General features: G+C 41.8%; 1 protein-coding gene across 2 annotated transcripts in view; it reads right to left on the reverse strand.

Moving 5' to 3' along the window:
- The window catches only part of dip2bb (disco-interacting protein 2 homolog Bb), a 57235-nt gene that overhangs the window by 10267 nt on the left and 22000 nt on the right, over positions 1-24968 (reverse strand). The window contains exons 3-28 of one of the 2 annotated variants that reach the window (XM_049577666.1): positions 24544-24693; positions 19513-19638; positions 19007-19354; positions 18664-18807; positions 17295-17414; positions 13973-14170; positions 13622-13713; positions 11904-12014; positions 11675-11798; positions 11271-11380; positions 10215-10317; positions 10044-10108; positions 9831-9924; positions 9023-9142; positions 8811-8925; positions 8293-8432; positions 6445-6581; positions 6254-6334; positions 5981-6108; positions 5650-5764; positions 3916-4117; positions 3276-3388; positions 1947-1970; positions 1393-1473; positions 1155-1278; positions 368-489 (exon numbers count right to left, since the gene is read on the reverse strand). In XM_049577666.1, coding sequence (XP_049433623.1) covers positions 368-489; positions 1155-1278; positions 1393-1473; positions 1947-1970; positions 3276-3388; positions 3916-4117; positions 5650-5764; positions 5981-6108; positions 6254-6334; positions 6445-6581; positions 8293-8432; positions 8811-8925; positions 9023-9142; positions 9831-9924; positions 10044-10108; positions 10215-10317; positions 11271-11380; positions 11675-11798; positions 11904-12014; positions 13622-13713; positions 13973-14170; positions 17295-17414; positions 18664-18807; positions 19007-19354; positions 19513-19638; positions 24544-24693 — 3287 coding nt within the window. The remainder of the gene's footprint in view (positions 1-367; positions 490-1154; positions 1279-1392; positions 1474-1946; positions 1971-3275; positions 3389-3915; positions 4118-5649; positions 5765-5980; positions 6109-6253; positions 6335-6444; positions 6582-8292; positions 8433-8810; positions 8926-9022; positions 9143-9830; positions 9925-10043; positions 10109-10214; positions 10318-11270; positions 11381-11674; positions 11799-11903; positions 12015-13621; positions 13714-13972; positions 14171-17294; positions 17415-18663; positions 18808-19006; positions 19355-19512; positions 19639-24543; positions 24694-24968) is intronic. The other variant, XM_049577667.1, reaches the window with a different exon arrangement.

The raw sequence follows: 24968 nt of genomic DNA on the forward strand, positions 1-24968 counted from the left end.
TGTATAGCAAATAGTGGTTTACTGCTATATTAATGTAATGAATGTCTTATAAAGCCCCTTTAGAGATTAAAAGCATTTCAGTGACACTTGGTGCCCTTATTTTCAGTCTAAGTCATTGGTTAGATTTTTGGTGACCTGCAGTTTTTTTGTTGGGACCTTTAGGAAGTCTAACCTTGTAGCAAAAATGTTGCTCGATTACAAAACAAGTCATACATTGAAAGGGTCATCACAGGTAGCTCAATGTCCATGTAGGCCACAACTAAAATACCCTGATATTAAGATTAAATGAACGAACACATGTATGTAAACACAAACCCATGAGCATGCAATGAAATATGTGCATCAGTAAAAGAGCACACACACTTACATCAATAATCATGCGGACAGTAGGGAGCGTAGCTGCCAGGTTCTGAGGGTGCGGAGGTCTGACATTTACAGGAACGCATCCAGCGTAGAGACAGCCATAGAAAGCTGCTATTAAATCAATGCCTGGGAGAAAGATGGAGGACAAAAGGGGATTAAAAAAGTAAATAAATAAGAGGGACAAAACTCACAAAAATTAAAGGAATACTTCACCCCTGAAGTGACCATTTGTATATCATTTCCCCACCCTGTGTTATGTTAATTTAGTGAAAAAAAAAAAAAAAAAAGCTTTTCTTGCATGCCTCCATAGTGAACGAAGAATCCGATTTTTGGTGTTTTAAAGGGTTAGTTTGGATTCACCAAAGTCACACAATAACACAAACTAAAATTGCTGTTTTGATAATGAAGGCTGAGTTTGAAGAGAGCATAGATAAGTTTCACTTTCAGCTCAGCTCAGTTTCCCGTTAGAAAGGATTGTCTGTTTGAGAAGTAGTGAGCCTACAGTTGGATAAATGAGACTTGAATAATACTGCACAAGTTGTGCGCGAGTTTGTAAACAGATGTTGTGATATAGTTTTGCTGGTTTTAAATGCTGTCAATTATGACTTCAATTCATTAAAGTTTTTCAATGTTTTTGGATTTTTCGTTCACCAGAGGCATGCAAGGAAAACAAAGTTTGCTTCCTGAATTCTCCAATACAGTATAAATGGTCATTTCAGGGTTGAAGTATTCCTTTAATCTTAGTGGAAGTAAAACATAGACACAGACAGGAAGCCAGAGGCAGGACCCACCAGGAGGATAAAGCAGCACTACGTTCTCTCCGGTGTTGATGCTGCCTTTCTCAGTAAGCGCTGCGGCTATCTTTTCTGCTCGCTTGTGAAGCTGGACGCAGGTCGCTGTACTCACTGTTACACCCTGAAGAACAGGAATAATGCACAGAGGAAGGAATAAAAGGTCACCAGAAACACAAGGAGTAATTCATATAGCACTATCATTGTGCATCACAGTCAAAGTATAAAAACTCCTTACCTTAGCATTCAGGAGAACAAAGAGGGTGTGGTCTGCGTCTGTCTGTGCCCTCCATTGTAGAGCCTCTGTCAAATACTGATGCTGAAATAAAACGAAAAAATAACTAGATTATTGTATATCTAAGGGTGTGCTTTAATAATCTTTATACATTATTACAAACACAACCATAGAGGGAGGAGTTTGTGCTGATGAAAGAACTTAATTTAATAGTTAAAAAAAATAATAAGGTGGTGCTCAGAGACTGCATATCTCAGTACACAGCTGACTAGCATAAATGATCTCATGCCAACGTGCAAACAATTTACACCACAGACTCTGAGCCAATCCTGCTCTTAGAATAATGAGCAATAATTTAGGGTGTGAAAGGTTTGCAGTATAACAAGGGAAAGCTACAGAAGGTACTCATCTTGTAACACAGATAAAAAAAAATGAACATGCACATTTTTGCTTGTGTCACATTTTAACACAAACGCACATAATAAAAACCACAATACAATATAGATTAGAGCATGACAGGAGGGGAAGATGCCAGAAGAGGGGGCCGTAATTCTTACCATCACAGTGGGCCACATACAGAGCTACATCCAGAGAGGGACGAGAGCAGAAGGAGAGAAGAGTCCAGGTTTTTTTTTTACATCTTTAAGACTGACTTGTGGCTGAGCCTGGGCCATTACACCGGCAGTGGAAAGGCATGAAACTAGAGGTCGACCAATTTATCAATTTGGCTGATTAGTCGGCACCCATAGGACATTTTACAAACTACTGTTATTGGTGGGACTAGTGGCCAATGGCTTTACAGCCTCCACCACTCATGCGGGAGCTGAAGAGGGGAGGGTTGTGTTAAATCAAGCAAAAAGGTGCTTGATCAGTGGGTATAGCTCCAGAGAGAGGGTAGTTCCCTTCTGCTGTGTTACTGTATCTATGGGTGCAGTCCACAGAGGCGTTTTTAGATGTGAGGGGTTGTGCCACTTCCCAGCATTGGACACTTGATGGGTGTGCCACTAGACATGCAGGCTGGCTGTTTCTGGATTTCCAACCAGACCAACAGGGTGGCTTGTTGGCATCTTTGTCTAATAATATGAATACTGTTCACCAAAATGTGTCTCTGTAAAAGATCAAGAAATACGCCATGCAGTTGCCGATTCTGTCTGTGTATTTCAGATCCAAAACAGTTTGTTTCAGACGAGTTGCGCCAAATGTCCCTGATTTACATAAAGTACCCAAGAGTTAACATAATGCAAATGAAGAGCAGACGCCCTGAATGCCCGGTGCAGCCGCTTCCTTGGGCAATGAGTAAGAAGCGTGGCCATGCCGGATCCTGGGGACACGTACCTTAAGTGTTTTGACTCTTCATTTTAACATGCCTATAAATTTTCTGGCTGCACAGCTATAGCGGGTCCAACAATATAATACTGGAGCGAAAGTCTGTGAGGCCATGGCTGATTGAACGTTGGCACCAGTTTCAAAATAAAAGCCTTGTTTCAAACTAAAAACTAATAAAAATAAGAATCACTCCCATTGGCATTTTTTCATTTAGTTTGATCTGTTCCAGATTTATATATTTATTTAATTTTAGTTTTAATTAAGTCAAAGATTGTTCATATCTGACACTGCAAAATATTTTTCCGGCTGAACAATGGGCTTTCTCCTGTTCCAAACTACCATTTTTAAATCAGCCTTTCAAAAAACACTACTGGTCGACCTCTACTTCAAACCTGACTATGTGGCCATACAACACACTGGAAACTGTGCACAAGTTTCCGACTGATTCTGAGGGACATGCATGTGGCTCCTTTGAAAATCGAAGTGTGGTTAAACAGTTATCAGATACGGAGTTAAATGCTGGTTGAAAGTGGGAGTTACAGTGTTCATGGTCACGCTACCTTCCGGACAAGATCCTGGTCTTCGATCATGCCGAGGTCCCTGCCTGCTGCCTGGGCAATCCTCTTCCCTGCCACCAGATTGCCCACCATCACGGACGCAGGACCTACACCAACTACAAGAGAAACAGAGTAAAAGAGAGACAGGGCAAGGTAAGACCAGAGGAAAACAGGAAGAGACAGGAGGGAGAAAATGCTTGTAATACAGTACATTTCACAATAATTTCATGTTTTACCCAAGAAAACCTTAATACCTGTCACCTTACTATTAATCTTGTTCAACATGAGTTTAATTCTTACTTAACTGCAAAGTAAACATCCTAAACTGCATGACTATTTTAGGAAACACAGATGTCACAGAACAAACAAAACTAATCCAATGTGAATACAGAGGATTCACGTGGCTGCATTCAAGAATGCCGATTGCGTGACATTTGTCGAACGTTGCCACAGCCAGGGGGCCAGCATGGCAGAAACACTGCTTCCCTAAATTCAAACTCTGCTATGTGTGCATTATGTAACACTACTGACCGTGCTCTTATTTTACAAAACACTTTATAAGCCTGACTGACTCTCACATGCCGGACCAGCAACAATTTCTCTCATCGTTGGGGGATACTGCATGCGGATAAGCATCACCTACCGGGCTGCTTCTGGCGGGGCTTGGGCAGGTTGGTGACACACGTATGGGGACACATTAGGATGTTGCAGGGGTGCAGGTTGCCGTCTAAGAAGAACTGCTTGGTGTCAGAGATGTGGATGCCACCAAGGGGTGTTTTAGGTAAGGTGTTGGCTGGGACCAGAGCCAGGCAGTAGAGGCCCACCTGGTGGATGCTGTCGATGGCCTGCAGAGGAAACAACAGCAACAGTGAAGCTGCTTATGGATAACTTATTAGACAAAATACATTTTACAAAGACTATAGGTGACTAAAGGACATTGAGGGCAGAATAGTGATTTTGTCTCTGTATTACACACTGGATGATAGGTATTAATCACATATTTACTGGCACTAACAAGTTATTTACTGTACTTTTTGACTTGTTTTGCCTTTGTTAAAGAGGGCCTTTAATGCTTTCTCTTATTTTCTGTCATACATGTAATGTTACAGTTTTGGTTGATTATATTAAAAACATAGCCAGATCTAAATAATGTGGTAAACATATGTAAAAGTAATCCATATGAGTAAAATCTCAGGCCTCAGACCGTTCTGACTACTCTGTTTCCATTGTTTTTTCTACTTTTGAGACAAGCTGTCATGAGCTCCTGATGAATTTCTTTATATGGTCATCTGCCCCATGCACGCTACTGCAGTGTTTAGATTACATTACCTACACTGCTACATGTAGCTACATGCTATCGCAGTACTTTTATGGGTACCAACCAAATTACATTGGTATTACCAAGTACCGATTCACATAAAATCTATTAGTGCCAAATTTGGTACCCAAGAGCACATCTAGATGAGAATGCCGGGTTTAGACAAGAGGCAGAAGTGCCGTGAAGCACCCTAAAGCCCAGAAGCCAGCTACGGAGGTCCATGGCTGTTCCGTCAGTCCCTCTGTTGGTTTCCCAGTGAACCAAAACTATTGCTGCAGCACCAATCTGTCACAATAGTTTCAGTGATTGTTCTATTTTCTCTTCCTGTGTTCTTTTAGTATACACACAGAAGTAGACAAAAGGACAGAAAGAGAGGATTACCTCTGTGTATGATTAGAAAAGAGCAGAGGAGCAGAAATGCTTTTTAATTCACTACATCACCTCTGCAGCTTGGTAAAAAATTACATTTTCTTCAAAAATATACCACTGGGTACTAGTACCGAAATCCAGGTACTGGATCCAGTACTGTTATTGGTTCAAATGCTAACAGCACCCAACCCTAATGCTAACATCAGTGAAACATGTACTCTTGGTTGCTGATGTGGTTATCTGCTCCCTAATTCTGGATCATATTCCTGCGGGAATATTTCCAATTGTGAAGATTTTGGTTTAGAAGCTTTTACTAGAAAATTTTCACAGTAGAAAGTGCTGTTATACTCCATTGCAGTCATTCCCCTGCCTGCAATGATGGTGCAGAGATCGCAGAGATACGAAGACCTGGAAATACTGACCAATCAGAGCAGACTTGGCTTTGTGGCTTAAAGAGACAGGTGCTAAAACAGAGCGTTTCAGACAGAGTGAATACAGGTGTTCACCCACAGACAGTATGAGGGAAATAAAGTTTTTTGAACAATAAAGCATGTAAACATTTTCTGGTTGAAACCCAATCTGATAATGAGCATAATAGGTCCCCTTTAACAAAAAGCTAGAAAAGAAAAGAAAAAAAGAAAAGCTACTTCACAATAAAAGCATTTGAATGGAGATGATGAGGTGATTAACCTGAAGCACTCGGCTCATCCACTGGAAGCTGTCCTCTTCGCTGGCGTCTGGCCTCTGCTCCGCCACAATCACCACCCTCTCATCATAAAACACTGTGACTGAAAACACAGCAATCCTGACACACACAAATATTTCATGATTATAAAGAGGGTGTGGAAGTCAGACATCTACACACAATAGTTACTGGACATCCAGCCATGGACTGTTTAAGATCTGCTATGCTGTTTTTGTACCACCAGATGTCAGTAGTGATAAATTAGGATTCCCACAGAGGAGCTCACCATCTTTCTACACACACTTAGCATGAAGAAGAATTTAGTGGTCTCCTCACCTCCCACGGTACACTGTCTTGACTGGCTCCACAGCAAGAGCGGTAGCTACCAGGTCGTCAGCATTGTGCCTCCGCCCGCTCACCATCAGCAGACCCTCGATCTTCCCCACCACAAAGATCAGACTGCCCTGCAGGGAGCGGGAGGACACACAGCGGGGTCATTGTAGTCCAACCATACAGATCCATTCAAAAACAGTCAGAGAGAGAAGGATGGCTGCCAGGACGTCTCGAGTTACCACAGATGTTGCGCTGTAATGAAACGGCTGCACTTACTGGGCCAACGAATCCCAGGAGTCCTGACCGCACAAATGGAATCTCTCCAATAGGAACTCCATTAGCATTGACAGGTATCACCTGAACACAACCACACAGACAGGACGTAAATATACCACAAAAGAAACTAATTAAATGTTGTTTGATTGTATCGGCACAGGCAGGCTGCGGGTGCGTTTCTTCTGTCATACCTCAAAGGTGTTTTTGGTGACTCCAGGCAGGCCGTAGTACATGTTGCCTCCAGCACGGGAGTTGATTATTATCTCGCCTATCTCATCTGTTTTACACAACTGAGGAGGACCGTCTGGCTTCACAATGCACATCAGAGCTGAAGACATACAAAGGGAACATTCAGACAGCTAGACTTCATAAATTGAAGGAATTAAACAATGACACATTTCAGCCCACTTTTTTGAACACATGACTTTTTCCTTCTAAGTTAACATCTTGCTTTTCCTAGAAGCTTTTGGTTGCACAATAAAAACCTGGCATTCTTCCTCTAGCTATTGAGGTTGGCAAACTCTAGTATTCAGGAGGAGCATATATTGTCTGAGCTGTGTAACTTTAAAGAGGTGGAAAATGAGTTCCATTTTCTTCTGTAATGTACAAACACACCAGGAGTATTTGCTTAAGCACTGTCACACAAGAGGGAGTGCTGTTGTACTGAATATCAGCGAGGCTGTGATGCCATCACTGAAGATAATGCCGAAGATAATCACTACCACTTCCAGAAATTCAAGAATAAGTCTTCTGGCTGTTGTTACTGCCTCATACAGCGAACTGCAGCTAACCTGTTTGCCTGTTGCCAAACAGTAACACAAAGCACCTTTACCCAGCGAGAGCCACCTCACTAGCATTATCTAAGCCTGCTTTTATCATCGTCATCTGTATCAACGTTAACGTTTTTTGCTGACAGTGACAGGAATAACAAAAACACTGTCGACATGTGCTCTTGGAACTTTATGCCGACCAGCTGGTCTAACAGAGCCAGCAGCTCTGAAGAAGTCGCCTCAAATTTCCAAATAGGTGTTGTTTGGATAAAGTGATCGCATACTGGGAATCTCAGTGGTTATTTTCTCACTTCAAAAACCATTCAAGTGTTATAACAGCTTTTTTCTTAAAGCTAAAAAAACAGCTTTTTGGCAAGCAAAGGATAAAAAAACTGGTGACGCTGTGAGCTCAAAACCACACAATGTGGAAGTTCCTGAGTTTAGGCAAAGAACAAGTGTCAATATTTCACTCACTCACACACACACACACACACACACACACACACACACACACACACACACAGCAATAAAATACATCATCATCATCACAGAAATATTTACATTAATCTTGAATATTTCATGAAGCATACCATCATTTTTCCTGCTACAAAACAAATGGTTTATGTCCATGTCAGTGTGAAATGAACATCAAACTCAAAAGATTTGAATTTGCTTGAAATACTGCAAGTAATCATCGCAGGAAGCGCTTAGCGTTTAATTTTTTTTCCCAAAGTTACCTCATCATCTCGTGTTAATGCATATGAGAGTATTTACTTGTTGGTGTGTTGTGCTTGCGGTAGGATCCAACATCCAAGATTTGAGTGTAAGCTGCAACACATCACTCTTTCCCTTCTAAGAACCAATACATTTTGAATAAATCCTTTCTATTATCTGCTTATTGGGCTTCAATTTTTCACATATCGTAACTCATGAATACTTTTTGTGGTAGTTCTTTCCACAAGCACCTATTTGTCATTTGTTATTTCAGCCAAGGAATTCAGTTTGTGTTTGGGTTTGACTTGTTTGTCTGTGTCAGCAGGAATATGGAAAAAATACTTGACCAGTTTTCATGAAACTTGGTGGAAATGTGAAGCATGGGCCATGGAAGAGCCCATTAAATTTTGGAGTATATGAATCACAGGGCGGATGCACAAATTATTTTTTGCTTTTGTTAACATTGTGAGACAGGCCATTTAGCAATGGCAGAGGTCTGCGCTCTCTGAGTGGCCTTCTAGTTTTTGACTCATTCATCTTTCCTTCTCTCCTCACCTCCAGGCATGACATGCCCCACATCTTGTACAGTCAGGGCGGAGTTCTTGTCCTCTGTGTTGACTCTGATGACACCATGGCTCAGGCCGCCCATGGAAAGAATGGCACGGGCGGGGAGGGGTGCGCCCGGTACTCCCGGTCTACATGGGGGAGAGTTCGATCAAACATGAGCGTTTCCAGTCATCCCATCTGTTCTTACATTCAGCCATCTGCCCACCTACCCCTGTACACCACCACATACAACAGACTACGTCTTTATCCACTCTGTGAGACCAGTAAAAATGAAAACCTTGAGGGAAGCAGTGTGTCATATTTTCTCTTTGTCTTTTATAAAGCATAATGTCCTTTCATGGGCCTTGGGTTGAAATGGATGGTGTGAGGGTGGGAAGAAGGAATAAATGGGAGGAAGGTGGGACTGGAGACTTAAAAGAAAGGGTCTTTGTCTGTGTTTGTCTCTTTCCTCTTACATAATGATAAAACAACTCAACACAAAAAGGAAATATGGGTCAGTGACATACCTGCGTATAGCTACTGTCATAGCCTCAGGGGAGGTGGCACAGGGACAGATGACCTCAGGTTTCAGCCCGTGGGACTGAAACACATTCAGGAAGGCATCACAGGAGGACACCGACCCTTGACAGCGAGAGGAAGGGGATTCAGCATATTTCATCTAATTTGTGTCGTCTGAAATAACCTAGTTTCACAAGGCTGGGGTTTATGAAGTACTCACAGGGGTTAGCACCATCAGCAACAATCAGCATTCGTAATGAAGCCAGACTGGTGTCTCTCTGGTCCCGATGAGCCATCATGGCCCAGTGTAGATCACGGCACTTCACCAAAGCAACTCGAGCTGCATGGGAATAAGAGTGACATGTCATGTCATGATAAAGGGGACTAATTATGCTTTTTCTTATTTTCTGTCATATATTATGTTACAATGATGGATGTTTATATTAAATGTGCACAAAGTTTCAAACAGCGTGAGAAATGAATGTAAAAGTAATCCCTGTGAGCAAAGACCTCAGGCTTCACACTGTTCTAAATACTCCATCAGCTTATTATAAATTCCTTTATATGGTCATTTGCTCAAGGCACGCTACTGCAAGTGTTTACATTACATACGCTGCTACATGTAGCTACATGCTAACGTCAGTGAAACATGTAATCTTCATAATCTCTGTTAATTTTTTCCCAATTTCAGATAATACTCCTACTGGGACATTGGAAGCTGCAATAAATTTACAAAGACGCTGAGATACACCAACCAATCAGAGAAGACTGGGCTTTTTCGTGAGTTGGGTTTAAAGAGACAGGCACTAAAACTGAGCCGTCTCAGACAAAGGGTGAATCGGGCGTTCTAGTACAGACAGTATGAGGAAAGTAAAGTGGTTTTTGACCATTAAACCATATAAACATGATCCAGTAGAAACCAAAATACAAATATGAATCTGAAAATGTGCACATTAAGTCCCCTTTAAACATTTATTATATTACACTTTTATAATATAGTATTTCTCAAGCTGAGAGTGTAGTGATACCTTTGTGGATGTGGACCCTCTGTACCCAGGAGAGAGGACATGCCTTCATTACTGCATAGGGAACACTGATAGTGTGTATCCTGTTCATCACAGCCTGGAAACGAACAAAACCTGATTAAGCAGCTGAAACAGTATTTTTCCCCATCTCGACATTCTACTGAATTTTGTTCTTAAATTACAGAAAATGCAAAATAAAATCCCACACACACTTACCGTGAGAACTCCATGCCACAGGCCCATGTCCTTTTTAAAGTCAAGGACATTCACCAAAGTTTCCCCTTAAAGTGAAGAGAAAGACAAGAGCAACATCAGACTTATAACAACTGTGTCAATGAAGAAACCTTCAGGTGATGTATAATGATGACACTCGGCATCCCAACTCACCTTCACAGTAGTTGCAGGCCTGTGTCAGTGCTTGACAGTGGGTCAACATGGCTACTTTAGACACAGCCACACCGACCACTGTGCCCTCTTTACTCGCCTTGTACTACACAGAGAGGGAACACAAGAGGAACGTGTTAATACAAACTGCAACACCCATTTCTTTTCATATTACATCAGGATGCAGGTCAGAATTTAAAGAAATAGTTCAACTCTAAATCAACATACATATTTATCCTCTGACCTGAAATGCTGTTTATCAAGATTGTTTTGGTGTGAGTTGTTGAGTGTTAGAGATAACTGTTGTAGAGATGTCCGCCTTCTCTCAAACATAATGGAACTACAGTAGATGGCACCCAGTATGTGGTGCTCAAAGCACCAAAAAAAAAAAATACATTTCAAAAACTAAACATAACTCTTTTGAAAAAAATATGACCTGGTTACTCAAGATAATCCACAGACCTTGTCGTGAGCAGTTTCATGTAGGAACTGTTTTCTTTTTACTGAACTACACCCACCAACTGTATCACCATGCAGAAGGAATCGTGCATGTGTGGCTGTTTCACCCAGCTCCACTGAGCTAACTAACATCACAGCTAAGACGAGGAGGACACTATTAATGTTTACATCTCATGCTGTAATGAGTATGAGGCTTTTGTCCATGAGTAGATGCACACTTCCTTCTGCGTGGTGATATGGTTGGCAGGTGTAGTTCAGTAGAAAGTAAATAGTTCCAACATGAAACTGCTCACAACAAGGTCTATGGATTATCTTGGGTAACCAAGTCATGATTTCTGGACAGACATTGCTGTTGAGTTTTAGAAATGTATTTTTTTTTTTTTTTTTTTTGGCATTTTGAGCACCACAAGCTGACTGTCATCTAGTTCTATCATATTGGAGAGAAGGCAGACATCTCTACAGCTGATATCTCCAACGCTCACACCAAAACAATCTAGATTGACAAACAGCACCACAAGTAAGAGGAAAAATATGTATTTTTGATTTTGGGTTGAACAGATGAACAGTATCAGTGGACACACCAGTATGCAGCTCCGTTACCTCTATATATGCAGGGTCAGTGTTGGCGGTGGGGATGTGCGGCTGCCAGTCTTTGGAAGGCTTGGTCAGGTATTTTGAGTCCGTCACCACCCACTTGAGTCGAGGCCAGCCTATCAGAGAAAGGCATCAGTAAAGTCAAGTAAAATCAAGGGGGCTTACATAATACTTCAGAATATATATATAAAAAAGTGATGCATTTCAAACGTTACACAACCATTTTGAGAACACTGATGCCTGAAATTCATTGTCACTTCTTCATTAAAACTCAGAGTACAGTGTATCCCATGCAGTCTGACGGTGACCTGAGATTTAGCTATTCTATGTTTCATGAAAGAGTTTTTTAAATCAAGATAAATGCCTAATAATTAAATAAAGTTCAATAATCTCAGAAAGAGCTCACTGACCTTTAAACTGCATAATTTCTCCAGTGGGTGTTTTGGGTAAACCCTTCAGACAGATCTCACTGGTCAGAGCCAAACCAACACCACAGCTACCGAGCAGAAACCCCACCTGGCTGATACCTGCATCCTAAAAACACCACAAGAACACACAATAACACATTCATAGTTAAACAGAAAATAAATTTAAAAATCTGTATTCAAACAGAATGGACACGTTGGATGTTTTTCTTACTTTGCGAGACAGTGGTACTTCAATAGGTACAGGTATGACTTCAGCCAGGAGGCAGCCGTAGAAGGCCACCCAGAACATACCAGGGTCACTGTTGGGATACACCAGTGCCACCTACCAAGACATTAAAGTTTACACTCAGGGCTGTTTTATGTCTTTATGAACGGAAACTTGTTAAATTTTTAATTTAATTTAATAGTAACAAGTCTATAGCTATGCCCACAACTCTGCGACTGTACTGAAGCACAGATGTGCTTTGAGCTAAATGCTAACATCAGTACAGTAATGTGCACAATGACAACATTAACATTTTTAACATCATGTTCCCATCTTTGTTTTTCATATTAGAATGCTAGCATTTGCTAATTAGCACTTAACACATGGAGGCTGATGGGAATGTTGTCAGTTTTGCTCATGCTCTTGGAGCTGCTATGGCTTCAATGTCTTGCACAAACACACATCAAGAAGTTGCAGATACACAGGTTTAAAGTTAAAGAAATAATCTAAAAGATTTTCATTAAAATAACTTCTGTTCAGTCACTTTCTATCACAGAATGGGGTAACAAATGGTGAGTGAGCTTATGACCCAGTGATGACAGTATTGCAATACTACATATTTGCAGTGAACTGGGTGTCGAGGGTGACATCTGTGAAAAAAATGTTGTATTAAGCTACGACTAATGCAAACTGAACATTTCCTACTGCTGCAGTTTAACACTAAAAGTATTTAGCCTGTGAAACTCAAGTTGACTTTTACTATGAAGTAATCAAAAGAAATGCAATGTTTTTTTCATCTGTATCGTTCATCAAAAATGCATCTGCAAAACCAGACAATGGTCTTTTTTGGTGTTTTTGACATTAGATCCGTTTGACATATTGCAGGGAGTAATGGAACAAGACCAAGCAAAAGTGAGCTATTAAGTTCCCTGACACACCAAGCTGATGGATGGTTGTCTGTCAATGTTGGGCCATCGGTGAGCGTTAGTTGCCCTAATTGCCACTCGTCTGTCCCTGTCGGCTTTTTTTCAACCAATTTAGCATGTTGAATCAGTGACGGGGGAGCCTACTGGTGAATGAAATCACTGCGATTGGCAGTCTAGTTTAGTGTGCGAGAAGAGAAACAGAACTGAGTAAAGTAAGCAAAGGTAAAGTCAAGATGGAGTGAGACCAAAACAAACTTATTCCATAAAGTATGATTATTTTTTTTAGCCATTGAGCTGGCACATGGTTAATATGCTCTGCTCTTTCAACATTGGATTGTGTTGTTAATGTGATAACTGGCTAACTGGCGTCAAGATGGGCTTCCAGTTTCCCTTTTGAATGAAGATTACAGACTACCACTGTCTGCTGTCGTTATTTCCTCTCACGCAGGTGCAAAATGTACGTGCTGGTTGGCCATTGGCTGCCATCTTTGTGGTGTGTTCATGTGCAACTTTTTGGCTTGGACACGGCTATGTCAGGTGACACAGCAGGGGGCCTTCGTCACTGCTAGTTCTCTGAAGTCAGTTTCTCTGGACTTTCATTAAAACATTAATAGTTTGTTTTGCTGCCCCTAAAATTCTGTCACCTGCAGTATTAAACCACATTTATTACCACCAGTTACTATAGGTGTCCCCAAATCGCCCAGGACTGAAATCTTTGAGATTGGCACTGTAAGGACTGCAGCACCTTGTTGCCTTTGTCATACATTTGTTGTGTGAATTGTGTGTCAGCTCTCTCACCCTGTCGCCAGGTTTGAGGATTTGCTCATTCTTTGTGCCCAGCTTGTTAAGGAGGGTATACGCCAGCTTCACACTGCGACTCCACAGTTTCCCTAACAGACAGAAGGTGGAGCGGGGAGGAGGTTAGTTAGGAGGGTAGGTTATATGTCCTACCACTGCCAAGAAAAAAGCTCATGTCATTGAGAAGACACATCTCTTTATTATCTAATGAACTCTTGAACTCCAAACAGGAACTCCTTAGAAAAATCTCTCAACATAGAAAAGTAACTTTCAGCTGTATGTTACGCTACTGATTAGTCACTATATACACACTTCCAGGCTTTCAGTATATCACACAGTTTTGGGTCTTACCATAAGTTAGTGTATAGAGCGGTTTGCCGGTGATGTCAAGGGCGGTGAGGGCGGGGCTCTTCCCCTGAGTGGCCCCCCAACGGGCCAATGCTGCCTGCAAGGCTGGGGGCCAGTTACTGACCACGCCCAAAGGCTCCCCTTTCACCGGGATGATCTGACGGCCCTCTGGTTTGGGTGTGTTGGGGTCCTGCTGGGGCACTGTGAGAGAGACAACAGAACAATTTTGGGTGAATTTTTTAAACCTCAAGTCTTCAGATCCCAACCAAGTGTTCTAATAAGTCTGGTAAACATCACTAATTTTATTTCAAATTGTAACTTGGATCCCAAGTCAACAAATATGGGTGCTGTTCTAATAAGGCAAACCTTTTCACATTGTGACTGATTGCTGTATCAATAATTAATAAGTCATTTACTAATGCTTTGAGAACAGTTAGAATCATTAATAAGATCACATTTTGAAAAATGCCTTTGACTGGGCGGACTTCAGTCTACTTACCTGGACCAGATCCATTTATTAACAACTTGCTAACATTCACAACTGCAGCCATAAGTATTAATTAGTAACTAACCTACATTGACCATCAAATTCTGCTACAGAGACTGGAACACTTAATTGGCCTAAAAGGTTCTGCACTAAGCTAGTTTAAATCTTATTTATCTGATCGTTTTCAGTTTGTTCACGTTTATAATGAATCATCCTTACGTACTAAAGTTTGTTTTGGAGTTCCGCAAGGTTCTGTGCTCAGACCAATCCTATTTACTCTATATATGCTTCCTTTAGGTAACATCATTAGAAATCACTCTGTAAATTTCCATTGTTACACGGATGATACACAGTTGTATTTATTGATGAAGCCAGAAGAAAGTAATCAATTAACTAAACTTCATAATTGCCTTAAAGATATAAAAACCTGGCTGAGCACCAATTTCCTGATGTTAAATTCAGACAAAACTGAAGTTATTGTTCTTGGCCCCAAACAACTCAGAGACTCTTTATCTGATGACATAGTTTCTCTAGATGGCATTGCTCTGGCCTCTAGCACTATCGTAAGAAACCTCGGAGTAATATTTGATCAAGATTTGTCTTTTAATTCTCATTTAAAACAAACCTTATGGACTGCATTTTTTCATCTGCGGAATATTGCAAAAATTAGGCCTATCCTGACCCGAAAAGATGCAGAAAAATTGGTCCACGCTTTTGTTACCTCAAGGCTGGATTACTGTAACTCTCTATTATCAGGTAGCTCTAGTAAGTCCTTAAAAACTCTCCAGCTAATTCAGAATGCAGCAGCACGTGTACTGACAGGAACTAAGAAACGAGATCATATTTCTCCTGTTTTAGCTTCTCTGCACTGGCTCCCTGTAAAATCCAGAATTGAATTTAAAATCCTACTGTTAACTTATAAAGCTCTAAATGGTCAAGCTCCATCATATCTTAGAGAGCTCATAGTGTCATATTATCCCACCAGAACACTGCGCTCTGAAAACGCAGGGTTACTCGTGGTCCCCAAAGTCTCCAAAAGTAGATCAGGAGCCAGAGCCTTCAGCTATCAGGCTCCTCTCCTGTGGAATCATCTTCCTGTTACGGTCTGGGGAGCAGACACCGTCTCCACATTTAAGACTAGACTTAAGACTTTCCTCTTTGATAAAGCTTATAGTTAGGGCTGGCTCAGGCTTGCCCTGTACCAGCCCCTAGTTAGACTGACTTAGGCCTAGTCTGCCGGAGGACCCCCTATAATACACCGGGCACCTTTTCTCCTTCTCTCTCTCTCTCTCTCTCTCTCTCTCTCTCTCTCTCTCTTTTGTGTCCTATTACTGCATCTTGCTAACTCGGCCATTCTGGATGTCACTAACTCGGCTTCTTCTCCGGAGTCTTTGTGCTCCACTGTCTCTCAGGTTAACTCATATTGCAGCGGTGCCTGGATAGCGTGACGTGTGTGGTTGTGCTGCTGCCGTGGTCCTGCCAGATGCCTCCTGCTGCTGCTGCTGTTATCATTAGTCATACTTCTACTGTTATTATACACATGTGATTATTGTCACATATGTATACTGCCAGATATTAATATATACTTTCAACATATTGTACCACAGTAGCCAGAACTATAATTATAATATTATTACTTTCATTAATGTTGTTGTAAGCTATTAACATTACCATCTGTCCTGCATCTGTCTCTGTCTCTTTCTCTGTCTCTCTCTCTCTTTCTGTCTCACTGTGTCATATGGATTGCTGTTAATTTATTATGCTGATCTGTTCTGTTCTTCCTGAGGTTTCTAACGTTTTTTTCCCCGTTAAAGGGTTTTTTTGGGGGAGTTTTTCCGTATCTGCTGTGAGGGTCCTAAGGACAGAGGGATGTCATATGCTGTAAAGTCCTGTGAGGCAAATTGTGATTTGTGATATTGGGCTTTATAAATAAAATTGAATTGAACTGAATTTATAACTGGTTTAATACCGAAAGGCAAGTATAAACACTAGTCCCATTTTTCCCAAAGTGGTACCCAAAAAAGTTGCACTTATTAGTGGCTTATGATTGATCTATAAAGCATATGTAAATTACTTATCAATAAAGCCATTAGTTACAATACAACACAGTCATTCAAACTCAGATTCTAATACTGTTTGTCATGTAGCACAGTTTTGAAAAAAACAACAACAAAACCATCTTCAAAGCCACTTAAAGGTGCAATGTGTACGTTATAACCAGCATTTAAACCAGCATTTAACTTTAAAACATTCCAAAATGAACTATCATCATCAACAGAATGTGAAGAAGTAATAGCTTTGATGTCTGTCAGACATCCATGTATCACTAATATGTTTTGCAGAGATATGTACTTAAATTAACACGCTAACAAGCTAGCCCCAGCCCGTCCCATCTTGTTTTACCACTGTAGCGTCCAGTCTACCCTCAACATGAGAGGATGAAGAAGTAGAGCTGTATTTTTGGGTGATATTTGTCATTTCATTTTGCTAATTGAGCGGTCTACATCCAAAGAACAACAGAGAACCTTGCCAACAAGAGTTGACAAGGCAATTAAACTAGTCTTAGTTCAGCGAAAGAGAGAAATTGAATTTAGAGGGGGTATTTTTCTGTTTATTGAGGAAAATAGGGGTTGAAATATTTCCTTTCTTGACATTTTGTGAGTTTATTATGTTTATTTATGTGACTAAAAAAGTTAAGAGAGTGTACTAGTTGGCAAAGAGATGAAATGTTGCTCCCTATTAGTTTGGATTATGTGACCAGGCGTTACACACTACACCTTTAAGTAGAATTTAAATTAAAAAAATACTTTGGTTGCAGTGTTTCATAAAGCAGCGTACCTTCTACGATCTCCTCTGAGTCGTCAGTGAAGAACTCGCTGAGCGGGGGCCTCTTGGGCCTCTTCAGGGTGTTGAGCAGCTGCTGAATCTTAGTGGACACTCTGCTGCTCACAGGAACTCCTACAGAGTTGATGAAGGGCAGGGAGAGGGCAGTGGCATGACAAACACACAGTGACACACACACAGTGGCTCGAACATCCAGTGACAAAACACTATGTCTACACTTTTTACAATACCACAGTCTGCTGCTCGTCATTCCATAACACAAGAGACTGCATTCTTTGGTAGACACAATTGATGATAAGATCTTTAAGTATCTTTTGGGAATGAAAAGCAGCACACGTAGGTGGCAACAACACAAGGAAAACACAGTGAGAACTGGGGTAAAGTTTTGTTTGGTTAAGGATCACACGTGAGGATTCATTCTGTGCGTGGATGTTGTTTTTGTGGCATTTACTTTTTTCTTTAACCATTCATTAAAAACAGGAGGGAGAGTAAGGGTACAACAGCAAACACAGAAGGCTACGGACATTATACATTAAGGAGTTTTCTTACTCTGGATATTACCTCTTCCTATCAGCCAAATAAACATGTGACAGGGTAGAGAAAGATCAGGAAGAAGAGAAAGCAGTGAAGTCTGATTAATGATGATGTCATGGATGGAAGTCAACACTTAATTTGAAGAGAGAAGAGATTTGTGAGTGGAATCAGACACGAGCTCCCGCAAAGGGCCCTGACACACCAAGCCAAAAGTCAGCTGTCACTGAACGTCTGAAGCCCTAGTTTTTGTGGCTTGTCCCACACCACTGGCACTAATTGGCCCTTGTTCCTTTTGTCGCAATTTCGGCACGTTAAAACAGTGCTGGAGACAGCAGAGCCAGTAGGTGAATGAAAGACCTCTATGTGACAGTTCAGCTCAGCGCACAAGAAGAGAAACAGAAGTGATGAACGCAAACAAACAACTTAAGTCAAGAGAGAGTGAGATCGCGACAAACTTGTCATATTAGGCAAGAGTTTTTTCAGACATTGAGGTCTTGGGAAGAAACCGTTCGCAAATGCTACATATCCTTCGTTCTTTCAACATCGGGTTGTGATTTTAATGTGCTAACTGGCTAACTAGTGCATTGAATCCATCCCATCGGTCTTCATGTTTCCCTTTTTGAATGATGAATACAGAGTTATTTTTTCTTACAGATGTACAGATTGTACGTACTAGCTGGCTGTTTGCTGTAGTCTGTACAAGTGCAGCTTTTTGGCAAGGTGACTTAACAGTCAGCCTTCGTCGCCTTAAGTTCTTTAATGTTGGTTTGGTATGTCTGGGCCTAAAGACTTAAAAAGAATATAAAATATTATTTAGCGTGATCATTACCGTCCGCAGTCTCCATCATGCTCGAGCGGCTCTGCCCACGGCTCATCCCTCGCACTGCGTTTGAGGGCAGGTCGACCCGTGGGCCTCTGGATGGAGGGGCCACAGCTGTCACATCTGGAGGAGGGGCGCTGTTCCCTGAGGGGGCTGCCAATTACAATATGATGAACTGGATATTAACAAGTGTTTGAGCGTAACAGAGACCAGTACCTTCCAGTCAAAATTCAAAAGATAAATTTCTTTTGGATCTAAATCCTGTCAGTGGAAAAACCGCTACATGTGCTATCAACTAATACTCCTAACAGCAGAGGTGTTCCTGAATATTTTAGCCAGCCGAGTGTCTCACCAATGCGACTGTTGGCCAGCATGTCCGTCACAGCTGCGGTGTGGGCTGAGGGCTGAGGCTGAGGCTGAGGCTGCTGCTGCTGCTGTGGTTGGTATTGAGGTTGATACAGAGGTTGGTACTGCGGCTTGTACTGAGGCTGAGGCTGAGGCTTAGGCTGGCTCTGAGGCTGCGGCTTGGCCTCTCCGTGGGACAAGGTGGAGGAGGCCGAGGAGGAGGTGGAGGAGCCCTGGACGGTGCGGTTGATCCAGGAGTCCGGGCTCTGCAGGTTGGGATTGACCGCAGGCGGAGGAGCAATGACTGATGACTGCCTGCGCGCAGACGTCTCATCTTCAGAACCGGATGAGGAGTCTGAGAGCAAGAGAAGGCACAAAGTATGAGTTTAAAGCATTGTGTCCCCCTAGCTAATGGTCATTTGTTAGGGACATTGTAGCCGTCCCTCAAACGTCACTTCTTAAAGCCCCCATTATTATAACAGAGCGGAGGGATGGTCTTCCTTCCTGTCTTACCTGGTGGTGTGCGGGTTTCGATGGGAGACTGGACATAAGTGGAGCGTCGTTTGGTAGGCATGGGCAGCGCCATCTTCTCCTCCTTATGTTTAGCCAGGGCCGCTTGTACTGCTTCGGAATGGATATCTGCACCAACAGAAAACAACACACACTTTGAGTTAGGAATGGCAGCTGAGGATCTGATTCAAAGCAAAGGAACAATAAAAGAAACAGAACAGCCTTTAAAACTGAATCATCAAGAGCCAGTTTTCCCACAGCACATAGTCATACTCTGTTTTCCTTACAGACCTCTTTACTTCTTTGTATATTGGCTTATTAAGTGACTTAGAAAAAAATTCATAATTTCCCTATCTGTTGCTTGATGCTGTTATCATTTCATTTTAATTGTGCTGTGAGTTAGGGCTGCGTGATTAATTCATTTCATTTTCAAGTTTTGATTTTGGCTTCCAACCACCTCTTAGCTCCGCTTTGGCAACGACTCTCTTGGTAGATTCAGCGACTTTTTAGATCCTCTTGGCGAGTTTATTTCTAAAAAGTGACGAGCAACAAATTTTGCATCTTAGCAACAGCATCAGGGAAAGCGAGAAATAAATTAAAATGCATTATATTGTAGTTTATTCCCTCTCTTCCTCTCAATGTTTAGATTTATATATTGTATATTACTGATTTTATTCACCTAATTTTTTTAAAACAATTCATAAAACATTGTTTTTCCAATTGCATTTTAGTTAAAATCAAGAATATACACTTTTAAAAGTCAAAAAGTTGAATAAATGCATAATACTTCCAAAGTCAATAAATCTCTGTGTTAAATAATCGTTATCTCAATACTGACCAGAATAATTGTGATTACTATATTTACCACCATCGAGCAGCCCTACTGTGAGTCTATAGATCAGTGGGTTACAATCTGCCAACCCAAAAGCCTCTCTCCCCAAACTAAGGAAGGGACAGAAACTGCAGCCTGGGAACTATGATAAGTTTAGATCCTGGTTCCTGAAGTCTAATGGCTGGTGAAGAAACCTGCATTCCTAAAAATGCTCTTGGGTTCCTGGAAGCTTGTGCTGTTAAAAAAAAGGTAAAAAGGTGCTCAGCATGGCCGTAATAACACTGGTTATTCAGCTCTCAGTCTCAACACATTAAACCTGCGGTGACTTGAAAGGAAACATCATTTTGTTCTAAATTATCACAAGATTAAAAAAGCATGATAAACACTGCTTCATTTGTTTCCAGTAATTTTTGACAGTGAGGCTCTAGTGATGAAGAAACAGCCAATTTAAATATCAGGAGAAAATCCTGAGAGAATGACTGCGTTTTCCCACTGAAACAGGAAACCACAACGGGAGGAGAGAGCGAAGCTGCGTATTAGCCCACACGCTTGCCTACACACAGTAATAACTGCAGAGATACTTTCACTTGATGACACCCACAGGCACATTAAAAAAGCCCACGTGAGCAGCCACATTCAGACTGCGTAACAAAACATGTGCAACAAAAGCCCACTCACTGACAAATCACATCTATTAACTCAGGGGACAAACATCAACACATTTAAATAAATCATCAAGCACAGCTCATCACACAGCAGCAGCGGGGACCATAATTACATAACTGGCATTCTGCTGAACAGATTGCTCGGGGCTAAATCATCTCCTCTCATAATGTGCCATCGTCCACCCTCACACAGGGGCGTCAGGAGAGGCTGACTCCTTACACATGTCTGGGAGGATGAGGGCTGTCTCCGTGGCGATAAGCACGGTTGGGTGTGTGGAGGGTAGCAGTGTGTTTTACACCACCTCCAATTAACTCTGGAGATGTACGATCTGATATCATCTTTCACTCTCTTTGGTTTACTGTTACACACTTGATTCAGTGGGATCATTTATCTGCTGCAGAGGCAGCAGCCTCAAACCAGTCTGTGTGTGAGTGCAGCATTGACAGGTTGTAATTAAATTAAGGCTGTTCTGCACTTTCTCTGCAGCCCATCAAATGATGAGCACTTTAATTACTTCAGTTTCTCAATGCTGCAGTGTTTTGTCATTTCTTCTTCTCAGCTGTTTATGCTAGGTCTCTTTTAGAACTTCCCAATGTTTAGCCACATTAGCAGCACAGCTCTAGGGACAGAAATGCACTTACTGTCTGTCTGCCTAACACATAAAGTGCCATGAAACATTTTAGGAATCTTACAGACTTTGGTGATCCCCTGACATTGCTTTACCACCATTAGGGTAAAATTTCGCATTTGTCAGATTCCTCAGTTTATAACCAAACACCTGTAACACTAACAACATTTGCATCAACCTAGAGCTGTGCTTTTTGTTCAGTGTTAGCATACTAAAATGCTCAACCATATACCTATACAGTCTGTATACTGCGCTCAGACAGTGGAGTGTGTGTTACCTCTGCCCTATGTTGTCTCAAATCTATGATCCTCAGCCCTTTGTTCCCTCAACGGTATGTTCCCTCAGCCCTAGGTGTTCTCTCAACTGTATGTTACTTAAGCACTATGTTCCTTGGACCCTATGTGCCCTCAGTCCTTTGTTCCCCTTAGCCCTGTTTCCCCCACCCTACATTCCCTGAACAGTATGTTCCCTCAGTTTGCTCAAGCTTATGTTACCTTAGCCCTATGTTTCCCCTGTGCCCTCAATCCTGTGTACCCTCAGTCCTATGTTCCCTCAGCCCTGTTTCCTCAGCCCTCAGTTCCCCCAACAGTATGTTCCCTCAACCCTGTGTTCCCTCAGCCCAGTTTCCTCAACCCTATGTTCCCTCAATCCTATGTTCCCTTAACACTATGTTTTTACAACCCTATGTTCCCTCAACCCTGTTCCCTCAGCTCTGTGTTCCCTCAGATCAGTAACTCCGCCAATGAGGTAATGTGTTTGCCCCTGTAATAAACTGGCCTACTCTAACCCAGTTATGGAAAGGCCGGCCCTGATGCTGAGGGAACATAGGGCCTAATTTGTATAGAAATAAAAACCATAGGTGCTGAGGGAACATAAGGCTGACCCCAGTACAGCCTGACAGAGCTGCTAGCCTGGTCGTAGAGAGTCTTGGTGTTGTAACCTGCTGGTTTATACAAGCTGGTGGTTGTAACTGCCAGCTGAACCTGGTGTCCAAAACAATTCCCCATTGGCAAGTCCCTAATGCACTACTTTCTGCCATTTTATTTTAGAGTCCAAAATACACATTGCGAGTTTATTAGGTACACTTAGCTAACGCTAACAGTCTTACAATAAAAGCTATCTTAAAGAAAGTTATAACGTTCAGATTTAGACAGAGAGGTTTTGATTTGAGGATGTCATTTGTGGTGCTGTTGAACTGTATCACTGTTCTGCTGACAGGTATTTACATTACTTTGTCCACCCCATTTATATCAATTAAAGTAGGCCAAATACTAAAAATACTCTACCTCTACCTCTACCTAAAAATTATGCACTATAAAAAGTGCCGTAAAAAGTCCCACAGTGGAACAACAATGTAGCATTGATGACATGTACATTAGGGCTGCATGATATGAGGAAAATCTATGATATGTGATACATATCATGATAATGATATTAATTGCCATGAATAAACAGATATTAAAGTGTACTCAGTTCTGCCTTTCTGCTGCTCTCAGTACACTGAACACAAAATGCCCTAATAAAAAAAGAATGACGGTTAAATTTTAAAGAGAAGTTTTCTACTGATAGTCTCTTTCAACGAACTAAAAAAATCCCTGACTGCAATATCACAGTCTTTCACGATGTATATTTGATATAAGTGAAAAATACAGGTATGTAACACTACACAGTGGGCAGCTGTGGTGAATTCAGTCTATTTACTACATTTGTAAGTGATGGAGCAAAATGATAATTATTCATATATGTCTAAAATCTCAATGTATGGCTTACAACAGAGTTGACTATTGATCGCATCAGGAGTAATGAATGAGTGAGCATGGGAGTCACTGCAGACACTTCACTGACTCCCTTATAAAGCAGCCTAGCTGAAATGTATCAGAGCACTTTCACTCTACTACACTGTGAGCACGGAAAAATGGACGTCTCATAATATGGCAAAAAGGCTCATCATCCCTCTCGTCCTTGGTCTGTGTTCTTCTCCTCCAGGCCGTCTCTTTCAACCCATCAGCCCTACAAAACTTCACTTCAGCGCTGCACTTTTAAAGCCAAAAACAAAGCTGCACTACTTTCCCTCAGTCCATTTAATTTACACTCATTCCTCTTCTCAATATATTGCACCAATCTCAATTTTGCCTCTATTTTTCCAGCTCTAATCCTCTCAGTGCTGAATCCTCCGCTCCTTCTGAAGCTTTCAATCAGATAAAAAAATATTCTGTTGCTGGTCAGATTTTCTATGACAACGAAGCACCCACCAAACTCCAGCCTAACAGACTTTAGATTAGTCAGCCTGGTATTTAGCATGCTGGTGTGTGAGGGTGTTTCACACGAGAGGCAAGAAATGTTGAAGAGGCGAGCGGTGAGAGAGAATTAAGAAAAGGCACAGCAGAGTAGGGGCCGGTCCAGAGGGAGGATGCTTTTACAGTCTGAACCTCAGCTAACAGACACGCTAACATCCACTCTACTGCTGTGTTTTCCTTTATCCTCGTCGGCACCAGGTTTTCCCCTCCAGATCAGTACCCCCCTGTTCTCCTCACAGCCTCCTCACACATAGCCAGGCAGTGACATCACTCTGCTTTCAGAGTGTGGGGGTCCTCATGGAGGGGCTTCCCAGCTGCAGGGCTGCACTGGCGTCTGCCGCTCCCACAGACAAACACACACACACACACACACACACACACACACACACACACACACACACACACACACACACACACACGATTCTTTAATTGGTCCCTTTGAAACAGCCCAGTGTTTGAGCTTAAAAACAGGCAGGCTCAACAAGTGAAGCTGATGTAGGCTAATTTGAAGTTATCTGAGGAAACAGTACTGCATGTCCTCAGTGCATCAGAGGTCTTCTTCCACATTTGCGGAAAAAGTGAAGCTGAATGCAGTTTTCTGATGTTCTGACCTGATCTGTAGCGGTCATCCCTGGTTCCTCCACTGCGATGTGTTCTGCGGGAGCGACGTTCTCTGTAACGGGATGAGCTGGAGGGGGGAGGGGCGTGGCTGGAGGAGGAACTGGGAGCGGGCTGCACATCATTCTGACGGGGCGGCTCCACTGTCGCATAAACACAGCAAACATGTATTAGTTAATTGTATTATTAACACATGAGAATCTTGCTTACTGCCTTGCCTCTCTGTGTAATCTTGTTCGCTGCCTCAAAGGGAAACTTTGGTATTTTTTAACCTGGACACCATTTTTCTATGTTTTTGTGTCTAAGTGACAAATGGAGACTTTTAGAACTGGCTCAGTATTGAGCCACGAAACAGGTTGCAATGAAATCTTTCAGGGCAATTGCACATCATCAATGTATGTCCACTAAAACTGCTTGT

Source organism: Epinephelus fuscoguttatus, linkage group LG1 (assembly GCF_011397635.1).
Source record: "Epinephelus fuscoguttatus linkage group LG1, E.fuscoguttatus.final_Chr_v1".
Lineage (NCBI taxonomy): Eukaryota > Metazoa > Chordata > Actinopteri > Perciformes > Serranidae > Epinephelus > Epinephelus fuscoguttatus.